This window comes from Moschus berezovskii, chromosome 2 (assembly GCF_049115385.1).
Source record: "Moschus berezovskii isolate FMDL1 chromosome 2, NW_MosBer_1.0, whole genome shotgun sequence".
NCBI classification, from domain to species: Eukaryota; Metazoa; Chordata; class Mammalia; order Artiodactyla; family Moschidae; genus Moschus; species Moschus berezovskii.
Genome location: NC_142461.1, coordinates 75,847,306 through 75,866,694, shown reverse-complemented (window position 1 = coordinate 75,866,694; position 19,389 = coordinate 75,847,306). Strand labels below are relative to the sequence as shown.

At 45.3% G+C, this 19,389-nt stretch overlaps 1 protein-coding gene across 1 annotated transcript in view; it reads left to right on the top strand.

Moving 5' to 3' along the window:
- Positions 1–19,389, top strand: part of LCT (lactase) — a 55,079-nt gene that overhangs the window by 24,295 nt on the left and 11,395 nt on the right. Inside the window, exons 7-11 of the mRNA XM_088829114.1 lie at positions 1,933–2,578; positions 3,734–5,281; positions 6,813–7,081; positions 10,206–10,496; positions 18,959–19,157. Coding sequence (XP_088685240.1) covers positions 1,933–2,578; positions 3,734–5,281; positions 6,813–7,081; positions 10,206–10,496; positions 18,959–19,157 — 2,953 coding nt within the window. The remainder of the gene's footprint in view (positions 1–1,932; positions 2,579–3,733; positions 5,282–6,812; positions 7,082–10,205; positions 10,497–18,958; positions 19,158–19,389) is intronic.

The window sequence follows — 19,389 nt, the reverse complement described above, 5'->3', positions numbered from 1 at the left end:
CATCCATGTTGCCGCAGATGGCATTATTTCATTCTTTTTTTTTTTTTTTTGCTTTAGTTCTACCTTTATTGTGATTTTTTTTTTTTTTTAGGTTTTATTTTTTTTTTTTCAAAAACAATTTTAGGAATCTTTTCTTAAAAACAGCCTATCTTAAAATGGAGTAATTTTGGTTTTACGAACAGCAAGCAAAGTACAGAAGCAAAAATGCATTACAGGAGCATTAAGTTTTACATTAGGTCACAGCGTCTAATCTGAAATCACACCCATAATATCATTTTTCAGGATATCTGGGAAATAGTTATTTCCCAGGATGTCTGAACCATAGCTACTCTATTTTGACTTTTAATTGTAAAAATATATATATATATATATTTCACTCTTTTTAATGGCTGAGTAGTATTCCAGTGTATATATATGTACTACATCTTGTTTGTTCATTCCTCTGTCAATGATCATTAGGTTATTTCCATGTTTTGCCCTGACACCAGCAAGCTTAGAAGGGAAGTATTCCTGCTTTTAAGAAAGGAGCACAGTTTGCTGCTGGAGGTCAGGGCCCAGATAAGAACTGATGTTTGGTACGCTAGAAGCAGTCAGGAGCTCCTCTTCATAGAGCGATGTTTTGGTATAACATTCTTCAAACACAGGTGTCATCCTCCTCACGTGATGAAAAGGAAAAGGAGCTCAGTGGTAACAAACCGCTTCCCACACCCCCAGTCTCTGCTCTATGCTCTGCTCATCACACAGCTGAGTCCTTCAGGGAGGATTCAGAATGACCCACTTCCTGCAGACAAAGTTGAAGCCCAGAGAGAAGATGGTTTGAGTCTACTGAGCATGTGACAGAGTCGATTTAAATCTAGACTCGTTATGCTCCACACACCACACCTTTGCCCAGTTTCTCACGGTGCTCCACCAAGGAGCGATGCTGACTTTTGTAAGACCATGAGTTGAGTCTACAAACAGACCCTGGTGGTGGTTTCTCTTCCTAGATTTCATTAAGTGGAAAGGAGATCAGGCAGGCTGGAAAGAATTTTCCCCTCCTTTGTGTTAACTGAAATGATCCCCGCTTCCGATTAGTTGTTGGCTAGTTGGCAACCCACTCCAGTGTTCTTGCCTGGAGAATCCCAGGGACGGGGGAGCCTGGTGGCCTGCCGTCAATGGGGTCACACAGAGTCGGACACGACTGAAGTGACTTAGCAGCAGCAGCAGCAGTTAGTCAGTAAGCACTTACTGAGCACTGAGGCAGTACAGCACCGTGAGTGACAGTACAGGCCTGGGGTTGGACGGCCTGCGTTTACCCCTTCTCCGGATCTGTCTTCCTCACCTGTATTGTAGAAATCGTATTTGTACTTGTCAGATAAGTGAGGATCACATGAGAGAAGCCATTAACCCTTGTTACTGTTAATGTGGTTGTGGTGCTGTTGCTAACGATCTGATGGTGGTGGTGACTGGTTGTCAACACTTGTGGACATTGTTGCTGTTGACTTGTGAGGCTATTGTCCATGTTACTGATGTTGCTGGCCCTGGTGGTGGTGTCAACACTGTCCGTGTTCTAGCCTCCTTTACATTGTCAGCATCAGTCGTAACTTCTTTTTGGTGCTGTTGACTTGATGTTTTGCTGATTTGTTGCCAATGTGATGTAGGTGTTAACTTGTTGATGACTTGATGACATGACATTGCTGACATCAGTGTTGATATATTGATGTTGACATCATCAGTCTTACCGCTTTTATTGGTGATGGACAGGGAGGCCTGGCCTGCTGTGATTCATGGGGTCACGGAGAGTCGGACACGACTGAGCGACTGACCTGACCTGACCTGACCATCATTCACCCTGCTGTTAACTTGCTAACATCGTTATCATTGACTTGTTGCTGACTTGTGGGTGGTGCAGCTGTCACTAAGTCCTGTATTTCCTTCTTTCTTCCTCACAAGGTGGCTCACATGGTCCTCAAGGCGCATGCAAGGGCTTGGCACCACTACAACAGCCACCACCGCCCACAGCAGCAGGGGCGTGTGGGCATCGTGCTAAACTCGGACTGGGCAGAACCTCTGTCCCCAGAGAGGCCCGAGGACCTGAGAGCTGCCGAACGCTTCCTGCACTTCATGCTGGGCTGGTTTGCACACCCCATCTTTGTGGATGGGGACTACCCAGCTGCCCTGAGGGCCCAGATCCAACAGATGAACAAGCAGTGCCCCAGTCCTGTGGCCCAGCTCCCTGAGTTCACCGAGGCAGAGAAACAGCTCTTGAAAGGCTCTGCTGATTTTCTGGGTCTGTCCCACTACACTTCCCGCCTCATCAGCAAGGCCCAAGGAGATACCTGCATCCCCAGCTATGATACCATCGGAGGCTTCTCCCAGCATGTGGACCCCACGTGGCCCCAGACCGCATCCTCTTGGATTCGCGTGGTGCCCTGGGGCATAAGGAGGCTGTTGAAGTTTGTATCCTTGGCATACACAAAAGGCAAAGTTCCAATCTACTTAGCTGGGAACGGCATGCCCATAGGGGAGAGTGAAGACCTCATCAATGATTCCCTGAGAGTCGACTACTTCAACCAGTATATCAATGAGGTGCTCAAGGGTAAGAACATGGATATACTGGTCACTGAGCATGGGTGGTACTTCCTCAAGTCTTCAGTCTTCAGAGTTTTGTTTTATGGGACAAAAGCAGTCTTCTATGGAAATGAAGCCAGAAAGTAGTGTTTGTAGTAATAGTCAGTTCTTCGTATCAGCCTCCTAACTCTCTCCCTGAAGGCCTTAAGTCTTTGCTTTTATATTCCTAGTCCCTACAATGCTCCTTCTATGCTCTGCCCATCTGAGTCCTAACCATTCATCAAGCCTCATCATCTTTTTGTTGTTTTTGTTCACAGCATGTGGCTTGCAGGATCTTAGATCTCTGACCAGGGATTGAACTCATGCCCCTTGAATTGGGAGCATGGAGTCTTAACCACTGGACCACCAGGGAAGTTCCCTCCAATCCTAATTCTAAACAATTTATGTAACCTTACAGGCTTTGCCTTTACAAGCCTCCCCTATTTTATAGCAGAACACAATTCAAGTGCTTTTTAAATCTGTCTTCCAGGCTGCAGTGCTCAGTTCAATCCAGTCGCTCAGTTGTGTCTGACTTTGCGACCCCATGGACTGCAGCACGCCAGGCTTCCCTGTCCATCACCAACTCCTGGAGCTTGCTCAAACTCATGTCCATCGAGCCGGTGATGCCATCCTACTATCTCATCCCCTGTCGTCCCCTTCTCCTCCTGCCTTCAATCTTTCCCAGGATCAGGGTCTTTTCCAATAAGTCAGTTCTTCGCATCAGGTGACCAAAGTATTGGAGTTTCAGCTTCAGCATCAGTCCTTCCAATGAATATTCAGGACTGATTTCCTTTAGGATTGACTGGTTTGATCTCCTTGCAGTCCAAGGGACTCTCAAGAGTTTTCTCCAACACCACAGTTCAAAAGCATCAATTCGGTGCTTGACTTTCTTTATAGTCCAACTCTCACATCCATACATGACTACTGGAAAACCATGACTTTGACTAGATGGATCCTTGGTGGCAAAGTAATGTCTCTGCTTTTTAATATTGTCTAGTTTGGTCATAGCTTTTCTTCCAAGGAGCATGGCTGCAGTGCTAAGAAACCCCAAATAAACACCTCTATTTAAAAAATAATAGCAGAGACTTTAGAACAATCAGTAACAGAGACTTTAAAGCAGTCCCAATCTTGTTTTTCCCCACAGCTATCAAAGAAGACTCAGTGGTTGTTCGGTCTTACATTGCTCGTTCCTTCATTGATGGCTTTGAAGGCCCTTCTGGGTATAGCCAGAGGTTTGGGCTGTACCACGTCAACTTCAATGACAGCAGCAAGCCAAGGACTGCCAGGAAATCTGCCTATTTTTTCACCAGCATGATCGAAAAAAACGGTTTCCTCAACAAGGTTGTAAAAAGACTGTCACCACCCAGTATAGCAAACGTCCCCCGGAAAATCAGAGCCTTCACTTTTCCATCCGAGGTGCCCTCTAAGGCAAAAGTGGTCTGGGAGAAGTTCTCCAACCAATCCAAGTTTGAGAGAGATCTGTTCTACCATGGCACGTTCCGGGATGACTTTCTGTGGGGCGTGTCCTCATCAGCCTATCAGATTGAAGGAGCTTGGGATGCTGACGGCAAAGGCCCCAGCATCTGGGACAACTTTACCCACACACCAGAGAGCAACGTGAAAGACAACGCCACTGGAGACGTGGCTTGTGACAGCTATAACCACCTGGATGCCGATCTGAACATACTCCAGGCACTGAAGGTGAAGGCTTATCGCTTCTCCATCTCCTGGTCTCGGATTTTTCCAACTGGGAGAAACACTTCTGTCAACACACATGGTGTTGATTATTACAACAAGCTGATCAATGGCTTGGTGGAAAACAACATCTCTCCCATGGTGACCCTGTTCCACTGGGACCTGCCCCAGGCCCTGCAGGATATTGGAGGCTGGGAGAATCCTTCCCTGATTGACTTGTTCAACAGCTATGCAGACTTCTGCTTCCAGACCTTTGGTGACAGAGTCAAGTTCTGGATGACTTTTAATGAGCCCACATACCAGGCCTGGCTGGGGTATGGCTCAGGGGAATTTCCCCCAAATGTGAATGACCCAGGCTGGGGACCTTACAGGATTGGCCATACAATCATCAAAGCTCATGCCAGAGTCTATCACACGTACGACGAGAAGTACAGGCAAGAGCAGAAGGGGGTCATCTCCTTGAGCCTCAGTTCCCACTGGGCAGAGCCCCAGTCGCTGGTCCCCAGGGATGTAGAGGCAGCTGACCGAATGCTGCAGTTCTCCTTGGGTTGGTTTGCCCACCCCATCTTCCGAAATGGAGACTACCCTGATGCCATGAAGTGGAAGGTAGGGAACAGGAGTGAACTGCAGCACTTGGCCACCTCCCGCCTGCCCAGCTTCACGGAGGAAGAGAAGCAGTACATCACAGCTACCGCCGACGTGTTCTGCCTCAACACTTACTCCTCCAGGATTGTGCAGCACACGACACCCAGTTTAAACCCACCCTCCTACACAAGCGACCAGGAGCTGCTGGAGAGGGAGGACACTTCCTGGCCTGCCACGGCCATGAACAGGGCTGCCGCCTGGGGGACGCGGAGACTGCTCAACTGGATCAAGGAAGAGTATGGGGACATCCCCATTTACATCACCGAGAACGGAGTAGGGCTGACAGACCCCAAACTGGAAGATACCGATAGGATATTTTACCATAAAACCTATATCAATGAAGCTTTGAAAGGTACGTGAGGGTTCTTGTTCCCCTTACAGAGTCTCCCAACATTCGTATATCAGGAGCCTTGGTAGAATGGAGTACAAACCATCAATAGGTTTCTCATTTATACCCAGATCCTGTAACTCTTTCCCTGTCTGAGGTTACATATCCCTCTGGAATCTGAATAAAAGCAATGATCATCTCCCCAAATGTGCACACAGAGTCCCACAAGAGTATTTTCATTATTGACCAATAACTATGTGACAAGTACTATTCTAAGTGCTGGGGACACAGTTCAGTTCAGTCGCTCAGTCGTGTCCAACTCTCCACGACCCCATGAATCACAGCACGCCAGGCCTCCCTGTCCATCACCAACTCCCGGAGTTCACTCAAACTCATGTCTACAGAGTCGGTGATGCCATCCAGCCATCTCATTCTCGGTCGTCCCCTTCTCCTCCTGCCCCCAACCTTTCCCAGCATCAGAGTCTTTTCCAGTGAATCAACTTGTCGCATGAGGTGGCCAAAGTATTGCAGTTTCAGCTTTAGCATCAGTCCTTCCAATGAACACCCAGGGTCAATCTCCCTTAGAATGGACTGGTTGGATCTCCTTGCAGTACAAGGGACTCTCAAGAGTCTTCTCCAACACCACAGTTCAAAAGCATCAATTCTTTGGCGATCAGTTTTCTTCACAGTCCAACTCTCACATCCATACATGACCACGGGAAAAACCATAGCCTTAACTAGACGGACCTTTGTTGGCAAAGTAATGTCTCTGCTTTTTAATATATTATCAAGGTTGGTCATAACTTTCCTTCCAAGGAGTAAGCGTCTTTTAATTTCATGGCTGCAATGAGCATCTGCAGTGATTTTGGAGCCCAAAAACATAAAGTCTGACACTGTTTCCACTGTTTTTCCATCTATTTCCCAAGAAGTGATGGGACCAGATGCCATGATCTTTGTTTTCTGAATGTTGAGCTTCAAGCCAACCTTTTCAAGTGAACAAAACAAACAACTTTATGCTGACAAGGAGCTTATTATATTTTGGTAGATTCCATTTGTCAGGCTTCTCTGGTGGCTCAGATAGGAAGAATCTGCCTGCAATTCAGGAGCCCCAGGTTCTATCCCTGAGTCATGAAGATCCCCTGGAGAAGGGAATGGCAATCCAATCCAGTATTGCCTGGAGAATTCCATGGACAGAGGAGCCTGGTGGGCTACAGTTCATGGGGTCACCAAGAGTCAGACACGACTGAGTGACTAGCACTGACTTTCAGGTTCCACGTACCCTAGAGGAATAACCTCTAAAGTGGGCTAAGACTCTTGAATTTCAGACATATCCCTTTACTCCAGCAAAAGAATTTGACTTTGCAAAGATCAGCCATTAATACTTGTTATGGGTTTATCAGTGTTAACAAAAAGATAATCATGGCACACATTACTTGTGTGTACAAGTTGGCAGTTGAAGACCGCCTGAAGTAAGGAGCCAGTATGTGGCTGCGCTTCTTGGGCCCTGACCCTCCTGGTGTAAAGCTGTCCTCTGCCCTCTGTGCAATGTCCCCAGCCTACAGACTTGATGGTGTCAACCTTCGAGGATATGCTGCCTGGTCCCTGATGGACAACTTTGAGTGGCTGAATGGCTACACGGTCAAGTTTGGATTGTACCATGTTGATTTCGATAACGTGAACAGGCCTCGCACAGCAAGAGCCTCAGCCAGGTACTACACAGAGGTCATCACCAACAATGGCATGCCGCTGTCCAGGGAGGATGAGTTCCTATACGGACAGTTCCCCAAGGACTTCATCTGGAGTGCAGCTACCGCCTCATATCAGGTGAGGAGTTAACCACTGACAGTAAACCTACTATGTGCCAGACTCTGTCAGGGCTGCAGAGGGCAGGCAGGAGCAGTGGATTTTCACAGACCTGTGGGCGGGGAAGTACAGGTACCGCAGGGAGGGGCATCTGGGAGGCCCTCTTCCCAGACAGTCTGGCTTCTTCACTCCCCAAATTCAGGTGGACAAGTACAGTTAGAAGGGCCAGTCTGAGATAGGTGTTAGCGGGCCGGATGGAGCAAGTGGAACCAGGCAGAAACCCTTAGGCAAAGATGTGCAAATATGAAGATTCTCAGCTGGATGCCTTTATTTCTTACCTAGTATCTTCCAAGCAGACAGTTTGATCAAAATGACTATCATGCGGACTGGGCTTTTTCTGACATCCTAATAACATCAAACCTTTACCTTCAGTTCAGTTCAGTTCAGTTCAGTCACTCAGTCATGTCCGACTCTTGGCGACCCCATGAATCACAGCACGCCAGGCCTCCCTGTCCATCACCAACTCCTGGAGTTCACTCAAACTCATGTCCATCGAGTCAGTGATGCCATCCAGTGATCTCATTCTCTGTCATCTCCTTCTCCTCCCACCCCCAATCCTTCCCAGCATCAGAGTCTTTTCCAATGAGTCAACTGTTCACATGAGGTGGCCAAAGTATTGGAGTTTCAACTTTAGCATCAGTCCTTCCAATGAACACCCAGGATTGATCTCCTTTAGAATGGACTGGTTGGATCTCCGTTATTCATGCTAAATGAAGCTCACTAATACAGAAAATACAAGGGTTCACTTTTCCTCAGATAAATGAAAGCTACAAAGTGAAGTGTGAATTGCCCAGGCAGTTAAGGGTGGGACCCTGCTTTATATCTCCTGCCTCCTATTATTTTCTTCGATCCAGGAGTGGGGGCTTTGTATTCTCAGTGTGGAACCTGGGCGGGGTCAGTGGTCTGAGCTGACCTGACTCTGGGTTGCTCAGCCCTTGAGTTTGTTCTAGGTGACCATAGCTGCTGAAACTGCTTCCAAGAAAGGTGAGGGTAGCCCCGCCAGATGACTTGACAACCATGATATAATGACATCTCAGATCAAATTTTGCAGCATCCAGACGTACATTAGCTAAGCACACAAACATAGAAACTGTTCATGTGTCTTGTTCCACGGCGTAAGAAACCACAGTTCTTAGTCCTCTTTGGAGCTCTGGTCAACACTGAACATGAAAGGTTCATTGGAGGAAATGCCAAGATTTCAGAGGCAGGATCCTGTTACTCTTATTTGAGGCAGACAGAATCCTCTGCAGAAGGGTTTCTCCAGCTGAGCCAACTGACATTTGGGGTTGGAGAACTCTTTGCTGTGGGCCCCTCCTGTGCACTGTGGTCCGTCCTGTGCACTGTAGGCCCGTCCTGCACGCTGTGGGTCCGTCCCGCGCGCTGTGGGTCCGTCCTGCACACTGTGGGTCCGTCCTGTGTACTGTGGCCCATGCTGTGCACTGCGGGATGTTTAGCAGCAAACTTGGCCTCTGCCCACTAGATGCCAGTAGACCCCTCCCCCAGCTGTAACAAACAGCAATGTCTCCAGACTTTGCTAAGTGTCTCCTCAGGGACAAATAGTCCCTGGGTGAGAACCGTGGCCCCATGGGTTTCCAGCTGGACTTATTCTAGGGCCAGGGAAAGGGTCTTATTCTAGGGCTGCAGGCCTGAATCAGGTGTTACTGTGCCAGTTGATGAATGGTGATTTTTCTCAGTCCATCATTGATTTTATATTTATTAGGTGGCATTCAACAGAAAGGTCGAGTTTTGTCTTTTCTTCTGCTTTTTTACATTTTATTTATATATAAATACATATTGATATGTATGAAAAGTATGGCCTCATGAAGTTGTATTTTGTTCAGTTATACTTTTGTCATCATTAGTATGGAGATACTTAAATCGTCCCACATTTTGCCAGGTGGATGGTCCTTTAGCTAGAGCCTGTGTCCTTTTAACATGGCCCATTGTTCTTTGAGCACTTTCCTAATTATTTTTGGTACAACAAGACGTTCCAAGCATCTTCTGTCTTTTCTGCCCCAGCCCTGTAATCAGCGATTTCTCTTGAGCCCTGGTTTCTTTTATTGGATAAGGGCATCTAGAAACCAAGATCTAGGTGCTTAGTATGCTCACGGGTCATTATTTCTAGGCCCTCTAGAAGTGGACAGAGCGAGGAAACACACGTGTACACACACAGTGTGTGTGCATATATCTATTCTACATCCACCCACATCTTTATGTATGTTAAAAACACCTTGATACCTCCAAGTCCAATCCTACTCCACACGGTTAATGCTGGCCTTCCCACTTTTCATATTCATTTCTCTCTTCTCCAATGATGAGAAATCTAACTCCTAATATCCTCAACATAGTCACTTATTGTCTTAATCCGCCGGCATTAACTAGTTTCCCAACCACCAAGCCATCTCCTCCACTCAGACGGACAACACCTGGTGCCTTCCCGCTGCTCCAACACTCTGCCACTCTCACAGGGGCTGTGCAGGCCAAGCCTGGATGTGCATTTTTGGTTAAAATGCCACACTGCCTTAGCTGAAGCCAGTCACAGAGTATCACACCATACCTATCAAAGTGTTTTAAGGTAATTTATAGAAATTACATGTCTTGGACTACCTAAGCCCATGGGTAAGCATTTGCCCAGTGGCTTGTGGTCAGTTTCCCTGTAGATTAGGTGAAAGGAGGAAAAGGAAGAACAGAAACAGCAATGAAACTCTGCCTCCACGTCTGGCATCACTGGGATTTGTCTGACTGTGCTTGGGGTTAAGGCACATCAGGTTGTTCATTGAAACGTTTAATGAGCACCCACCACACACCAGACATTGCTGCACTGACAGCCGGGCCACCAAGATGAAAAATGCCACGTCTAGTCTTGCCTAGTCTTGCTGGAGGGAAGCCAGTCAGCAGGCACATAACTACTCAGTGCAGTGTGATAGTGCCATGACGCTCAGAAAGTGTGTACAGGAAGCTGCAGGAGTTCAGAAATCGGGGGAGCAGAGAAGGTGATGCTGACTTGCGTTCTGACTCGGGACTCCCCCACTGACAGGAAGGGCTTGACGACATGACTGACTTGACCATGCCTTGTCATCTTTAGATCGAAGGTGCATGGAGAGCAGATGGCAAAGGACTCAGTATTTGGGACACGTTTTCTCACACACCCCTGAGGGTTGAGAACAACGACACGGGAGACGTGGCCTGTGACAGTTACCACAAGATTGCCGAGGACCTGGTGGCCCTGCAGACCCTGGGCGTGACCCACTATCGCTTTTCCATCTCTTGGACTCGCATCCTCCCTGACGGGACCAACACGTACATCAATGAAGCGGGCCTGAACTACTACGTGCAGCTCATCGACACGCTGCTGGCCGCAAACATCCAACCCCAGGTGAGGTGGGGCCCTGAGCAGGCCTTGGCCAAGTCCATGAGAGGGAGCCCGCTGGGCTGGGTGCACATCGACCGTGAAAAAAAGGTGCTGTTGTCAAGTTTAATTGTTGAGTTGTCTGTAAAGATTTTCCTGCTGTCCCTGACCACCTCCTTCCAGCTTTACAGGTGACCCTCTTTACAGGTGACCATGGTTGCTGAATTTTCATGTCCTTTTGGGTATCTGACCATTAGGCTGTGTGTGTGTGTGTGTGTGTGTGTGTGTGTGTGTGTGTATCTGACCATTAGGCTGTGTGTGTGTGTATGTGTGTGTGTGCTTTTTACCCTCCTTTTTCCTAATGGTAGGATTGATACATATAGTTTGATACTTTTTATTTAACAATAGTTCTTACAGGTATTTCCATATGCATTTGCCTCATTTGTTCTTTCTGTCTTTTTAGTCACGTGGGAATTGTACCTCACTTCTCTAATCACTTCCCTATTAATGGACATTCTTCCCAGTTTTAATTCTTCTTCCATTGTAACCAACACTACAGTGAATGTGGATGCATGCTAAACTGCTTCAGTCATGTCCAACTGTTTGCAACCCTATGGACTTTAGCCCACCAGGCTCCTCTGTGGAACTGTAGTTACGTAATTATACTAGGGTAGAAGTTTATAGGATATGGTCCTAGGAGCAGAACTGCAGAGGCAAAAGTTCATGTGCTTTTAAGCCATGAGTTTTTATGAATAATAAAGCTCACATGGGGGCTTCCTTTGCTGTCACCAGATCTTTTACATTTTACTTGGGAGCCTAAGAACTCTTTTCCTTTTCTCCGGGGCCATTTGTGATAAAGGGCCAGAGGGCACTAGTTCTATGGTACTGGTGTGTCCTCTGCCGTAGTGACTGGAGATTACGCACTGCAGCCAGAGCATAATCTCCACATTACAACCCCCTTCTTCCCATCCCATGAAGCAGAGACTTTTACAAATCAAACTGCTACCTGGGTGACCTCCCTGGTGGTCCAGTGGCTAAGACCCGAGCTCCCAATGCAGGGGGCCTGGGTTCGATCCCTGGTCACAGAACTAGATCCCACATTGCACAACTAAGAGTTCGCATGCTGCAACTAAGACCCAGTTAGCCAAATAAATAAATAAAAATAAACATTTAACTTTAAAAAGTGCTACCTGGGCTGGGACTTTCCAGATCTTCCCCAGACCTGAGAGGATTATCTGGGAAGCCAGAGAGAGCCTGAGAACTTGAGATGAGTGGTGATGGGCCTGGCTGTGCAACTCATGGGAAAGCCACAGCAGGAACTGGAAAAGGATGCCAGGATGGATCTATTGGAGGAGGAGTACTACAACCTCCAGTATAGTTTTTAAAAGTAGCAGAGGCAGACGCGAGAGACGCCCGGCTCCCGGCGGCGCAGACGCGAGAGACGCCCGGCTCCCGGCGGCGCAGACGCGAGAGACGCCCGGCTCCCGGCGGCGCAGACGCGAGAGACGCCCGGCTCCCGGCGGCGCAGACGCGAGAGACGCCCGGCTCCCGGCGGCGCAGACGCGAGAGACGCCCGGCTCCCGGCGGCGCAGACGCGAGAGACGCCCGGCTCCCGGCGGCGCAGACGCGAGAGACGCCCGGCTCCCGGCGGCGCAGACGCGAGAGACGCCCGGCTCCCGGCGCAACCGACCACGTGCAGAATCGTGGCTGAGAGGAGCTGCCCCGTGCCCAGAGTTAGGGCGGTGGCCGAGAGGAGCTGTACCACGTCCAGGAGGCGGTGGCTGCTTGGGCACCGGAGGGCCGGGAGGAGCTGATCCACATTCAAAGCAGGAGGGGCGGCCTTGAGGAGATACCCCTCGTCCAAGGTAAGCTGCAGCGGCTGCGCCTTGCTGGAGCAGCTGGGAAGAGATACTCCACGACCAAGTGGAATATAAGAATCCAGTGTTCTGGGGAGGAAGGAACAAGACGGCGAGACCACTTTCTTCCCCACAAATTCATCAGAAGAACATTTGAACGTGGAGTAAAGTCCACAAAACAACTTCTGAATACTGGCAGAGGACATCAGGCCCCCAGAAAAGTAGCCCATTGTCTTCTAAAGGAAAGAGAAGAAATCCAGCTCCACCCACCAGAACACTGACACATGCTTCCCTAACCAGGGAACCCGGACAAGTCACCTGTCCAACCCCACACACAGCGAAGAAACTACACAGCGAAAGAGAACTCCACAAACTGCAAGAAGAGGGAAAGGACACCCCAAGCAAAGCAATATAAGCAAGATGAAGAGGCAGAGAAATACCCAGCAAGTAAAGGAACAAGATAATTGCCCACCAACACAAACAAAAGAAGAAGATATAGGGAATCTACCTGATAAATAATTTCGAATTTTGATGGTGAAAATGATTCAAAATCTTGAAAGTAAAATGGAGTTACAGATAAATAACCTGGAGAAAAGGATTGAGAAGATGGAAGAAAGATTTAATAAGGACTTAGAGGAAATAAAAAAGAGTCAATATACAATGAATAATGCAATAGATGAGATCAGAAACACTCTGGAGGGAACAAACAGTAGAATAACAGAGGCAGAAGACAGGATAAGCGAATTAGAAGATAGAATTGTAGAAATAAATGAAACAGAGAGGAAAAAAGAAAAACGAATTAAAAGAAATGAGGACAATATTAGAGACCTCTGGGACAATGTTAAACGCTCCAACATTCGAATCATAGGAGTCCCAGAAGAAGAAGACAAAAAGAAAGACCATGAGAGAATACTTGAGGAGATAATAGTTGAAAACTTCCCTAAAATGGGGAAAGAAATAATCACCCAAGTCCAAGAAATCCAGAGAGTCCCCAACAGGATAAACCCAAGGCGAAATACTCCAAGACACATATTAATCAAATTAACAAAGATCAAACACAAAGAACAAATATTAAAAGCAGCAAGGGAAAAGCAGCAAATAACACTCAAGGGGATTCCCATAAGGATAACAGCTGATCTTTCAACAGAGACTCTTCAGGCCAGAAGGGAGTGGCAAGATATACTTAAAGCGATGAAAGAAAATAACCTACAGCCCAGATTTTTATACCCAGCAAGGATCTCATTCAAATATGAAGGAGAAATCAAAAGCTTTACAGACAAGCAAAAGCTGAGGGAATTCAGCATCACCAAACCAGCTCTCCAACAAATGCTAAAAGATCTTCTATAGACAGGAATCACAGAAACAGTGTATAAACTTGAACCCAAAGCAATAAAGAAAATGGCTACGGGATCCTACTTTTCAATAATTACCTTAAATGTAAATGGGTTGAATGCCCCAACCAAAAGACAAAGGCTGGCTGAATGGATACAAAAACAAACCCCCCATATATGTTGTCTACAAGAGACCCACCTCAAAACGAGGGACGCATACAGACTGAAAGTGAAGGGCTGGAAAAAGATAGTCCATGCAAATAGAGACCAAAAGAAAGCAGGAGTAGCAATACTCATATCAGATAAAATAGACTTTAAAACAAAGGCTGTGAAACGAGACAAAGAAGGAAACTACATAATGATCAAAGGATCAATCCAAGAAGAAGATATAACAATTATAAATATTTATGCACCTAACATAGGAGCACCGCAATATGTAAGACAATTACTAACAAGTATGAAAGGGGAAATTAACAATAACACAATAATAGTGGGAGATTTTAACACCCCACTTACATCTATGGATAGATCAACTAAACAGAAAATTAACAAGGAAACACAATCTTTAAATGATATAATAGAAGAGTTAGACCTAATAGATATCTATAGGACATTTCACCCCAAAACAATGAATTTCACCTTTTTCTCAAGCACACACGGAACCTTTTCCAGGATAGATCACATCCTGGGACATAAATCTAGCCTTGGTAAATTCAAAAAAATTGAAATCATTCCAAGCATATTTTCTGACCACAATGCAGTAAGATTAGATCTCAATTACAGGAGAATAACTGTTAAAAGTGCCAACATATGGAGACTGAACAACACGCTGCTGAATAATGAACTAATCATAGAAGAAATCAAAAGAGAAATCAAAATATGCATAGAAATGAATGAAAATGAAAACACAACAACCCAAAACCTCTGGGACACTGTAAAAGCAGTGCTAAGGGGGAAGTTCATAACAATACAGGCATACCTCAAGAAACAAGAAAAAAGTCAACTAAATAACCTAACTCTACATCTAAAGCAACTAGAAAAGGAAGAAATGAAGAACCCCAGGGTCAGTAGAAGGAAAGAAATCATAAAAATTAGGGCAGAGATAAATGCAAAAGAAACAAAAGAGACCATAGCAAAAATCAACAAAGCCAAAAGCTGGTTCTTTGAGAAGGTGAATAAAATTGACAAACCACTAGCCAGACTCATCAAGAAACAAAGGGAGAAGAACCAAATCAATAAAATTAGAAATGAAAATGGAGAGATCACAACTGACAACACAGAAATACAAAGGATTATTAGAGAATACTATCAGCAATTATATGGCAATAAAATGAATAACCTGGAAGAAATGGACAAATTCCTAGAAAAGTACAACTTTCCAAAACTGAACCAGGAAGAAATAGAAAATCTGAACAAACCCATCACAAGCACGGAAATTGAAACTGTAATCAAAAATCTCCCAGCAAACAAAAGCCCAGGTCCAGACGGCTTCACAGCTGAATTCTACCAAAAATTTAGAGAAGAGCTAACACCTATTCTACTCAAACTCTTCCAGAAAATAGCTGAGGAAGGGAAACTTCCAAACTCATTCTATGAGGCCACCATCACCCTAATCCCAAAACCTGGTAAAGACCCCACAAAAAAAGAAAACTATAGGCCAATATCACTGATGAACATAGATGCAAAAATCCTTAACAAAATTCTAGCAATCAGAATCCAACAACACATTAAGAAGATCATACATCATGACCAAGTGGGCTTTATCCCAGGAATGCAAGGATTCTTCAATATACGCAAATCAATCAACGTAATACACCACATTAACAAACTGAAAAATAAAAATCATATGATTATCTCAATAGATGCAGAGAAAGCCTTCGACAAAATTCAACATCCATTTTTGATAAAAACTCTCCAGAAAGTGGGAATTGAAGGGACATACCTCAACATAATAAAAGCTATATATGACAAACCCACAGCAAACATTATCCTCAATGGTGAAAAACTGAAAGCATTTCCCCTAAAGTCAGGAACAAGACAAGGGTGCCCACTCTCACCACTACTATTCAACATAGTTCTGGAAGTTTTGGCCACAGCAATCAGAGCAGAAAAAGACATAAAAGGAATACAAATTGGAAAAGAAGAAGTAAAGCTTTCACTGTTCGCTGATGACATGATCCTCTAGAGAAAACCCTAAAGACTCTACCAGAAAACTACTAGAGCTAATCAATGATTACAGCAAAGTTGCAGGATATAAAATCAACACACAGAAATCCCTTGCATTCCTATACACTAATAATGAGAAAATAGAAAGAGAAATTAAGGAAACTATTCCATTCACTGTTGCAATGAAAACAATTAAATACTTAGGAATATATCTACCTAAGGAAACAAAAGACTTGTACATAGAAAACTATAAAACACTAGTGAAAGTAATCAAAGAGGACATGAATAGATGGAGAAATATACCGTGTTCGTGGATTGGAAGAATAAATATTGTAAAAATGAGTATACTACCCAAAGTAATTTATACATTCAATGCAATCCCTATCAAGCTACCAACAATATTTTTCACAGAACTAGAACAAATAATCTCACAATTTGTATGGAAATACAAAAAACCTCGAATAGCCAAAGCAATCTTGAGGAAGAAGAATGGAACTGGGGGAATTAACCTGCCGGACTTCAGGCTCTATTACAAAGCCACAGTCATCAAGACAGTATGGTACTGGCATAAAGACAGAAATATAGATCAATGGAACAAAATAGAAAGCCCAGAGATAAACCCACGCTCCTATGGACACCTTATCTTCGACAAAGGAGTCAAGAATATAAAATGGAGAAAAGACAGTCTCTTTAACAAGTGGTGCTGGGAAAACTGGTCAGCCACTTGTAAAAGAATGAAACTAGAACACTTCCTAACACCATACACCAAAATAAACTCAAAATGGATTAAAGATCTAAATGTAAGACCAGAAACTATAAAACTCCTAGAGGAGAACGTAGGCAAAACACTCTCCGACATAAATCACAGCAGGATCCTCCAAGACCCACCTCCCAGAATATTGGAAATAAAAGCAAAAATAAACAAATGGGACCTAATTAAAATCAAAAGCTTCTGCACAGCAAAGGAAACTCTAAGCAAGGTGAGAAGACAACCTTCAGAATGGGAGACAATAATAGCAAATGAAGCAACTGATAAAGGATTAATCTCCAAATTATACAAGCAGCTCCTGCAGCTTAATTCCAGAAAACTAAGTGACCCAATCAAAAAATGGGCCAAAGAACTAAACAGACATTTCTCCAAAGAAGACATAAAGATGGCTAATAAACACATGAAAAAATGCTCAACATCCCTCATCATCAGAGAAATGCAAATCAAAACCACAATGAGATACCATTTCACACCAGTCAGAATGGCTGCTATCCAAAAGTCTACATGCAATAAGTGCTGGAGAGGGTGTGGAGAGAAGGGAACCCTCTTACACTGTTGGTGGGAATGCAAACTAGTACAGCCACTATGGAGAACAGTGTGGAGATTCCTCAGAAAACTGGAAATAGAACTGCCATATGATCCAGCGATCGCACTCCTGGGCATACACACCGAGGAAACCAGAATTGAAAGAGACACATGTACTCCAATGTTCATTGCAGCACTGTTTATAATAGCCAGGACATGGAAGCAACCTAGATGTCCATCTGCAGATGAATGGATAAGAAAGCTTTGGTACATATACACAATGGAGTATTTCTCAGCCATCAAAAAGAATGCATTTGAATCAGTTTTAATGAGGTGGATGAAATTGGAGCCAATTATACAGAGTGAAGTAAGCCAGAAAGAAGAACATCAATACCGTATATTAACGCATATATATGGAATTTAGAAAAATGGTAACCTGAACCCTGTATAAGAGACTGCAAAAGAGACATAGGCATTTAGAACAGTCTTTGGGACTCTGTGGGAGAGGGTGAAGGTGGAATGATTGGAGAGAATGGAATTGTAGCATGTATATTATCATAAGTGACCAGTCCAGGTTCAACGCATAAATTTTCCTCTGTTCATTTCTTTGCATTTGTGCTTTTTTAATAAAATTCTTTTTTAGATATAAATTTAATTTTAGAAATTTAAAAAATAAAAAAAATAAAAAGTGCTACCTGGACTCCTCACACTGCTAACACTGCACGAATAAATTAGTCATGCAGCATTTATTAGAGTGTGTGTGAGTGCCAGCTGTGATGGAGATGGGAGGGCCGGTGGCTGTCCTGTAGGACCCCAAGATCAGGGGGAATTCACATCCATTACACACAATTCAGAGAGAACACAACTCAGGGCTAAATTATTTTGTGGTTCTTATTTTTTAAAATAGGGTTTAAGCTTTTATTTATTTATAGATTTTAAACTTTTCTTTATTTTTGGCTGCATCACAAAAATCTGTTCATTTCTGCTTGTGGGATCTTAGTTCCCTGACCAGGGAATGAATCTGGACCCTGGGCAGTGAAAGCTCAGAGTCCTAACCACTGAACCATCAAGGAATTCCCTGTAGTTCTTGAGGACATTGAGACAAGGCAGAAATGTGATGTGGCCATAAAAACCTTCAAGGAGGTGTGGGTCTTAAAAGAAGAGAATTTGTGTGGGTGGTTGGGCAGGGAAAGGGAAAGACTGGGTCTGAGCTGAAGACGGTTGGCAGCCCAGTGGAGACCCCGGCCTGGGGGTGTGTCAGGAGCATCAAGGGGAGACCCAGGAGAGGAAAGGCCACCGTGAGTGTGGCCAGAGCGGCCTGTCTCCAGCAAAGGGCTCCCACTCCACAGGAAGCGCCTCCAGACACACTAGATGTCCTTGGGGATGCCCCTTGACAAGCAAAATGCCTCCCTCCTTCTGAAACCCTCAGAGCATTCTATCCAGGAGGTTCTGAAGCTCTAGCATTTCTGATCCTTGATTACAGTCATAGCTAACACTTGCCAAAGAGCTGGCAGGGTGTCAGTCACTTTTCCTGTCCTCTGCTGTGTGATTTAGGCCTCGCAGTGATTCCGAGACATGGAGGTCTTAGTGTCTGAGCTGAGGTCACACAGCTGGTAGGTGATACAGCTGAGACTCAAACCCAGGCTTCTCTGATCCAGATGTATGAACTTTTCTCACACTTCAGCTCTGCTGTCCTACCCTTCCTGCTAAAGAACCTTTGAAGCTTTTCTGTCTCATCATTGATCCTCATCTTTAGCAACAGACATTTATGTTGGCGCATATAGCATCGGTGGGTTCCCGTGAAAAGCAGGTTGATGAAAATGCTGGTCTTGCATTTTCCAGGTGACCATTTACCACTGGGACCTGCCCCAGGCACTCCAGGATGTTGGGGGCTGGGAGAATGAGACGATTGTACAGCGGTTTAAGGAGTACGCAGACGTGCTGTTCCAGAGGCTGGGGGACAAGGTGAAGTTTTGGATCACACTGAACGAGCCCTACGTCGTTGCTAACCAGGGCTACGGCTATGGGACAGCAGCTCCAGGTAAAGGTCTCAGACCCCACTGGTCAGCAATCGGACGGTTGTTTTCTCAGCACCACAGACATGAAAACCAGGTGGCCCTGGAGGAGGTGGCCAGGAAAGCCCCAAGGCAATGCCTCAGAATTCCTGCCTCCCCCACCGCCCCTTTCTGACACCACTGCTGCTGAACATGAACCTCACATCTCAAACCACCAAATGACTTCTTTGCTCTGTGCGTCTGTTCTGCCTCTGATGG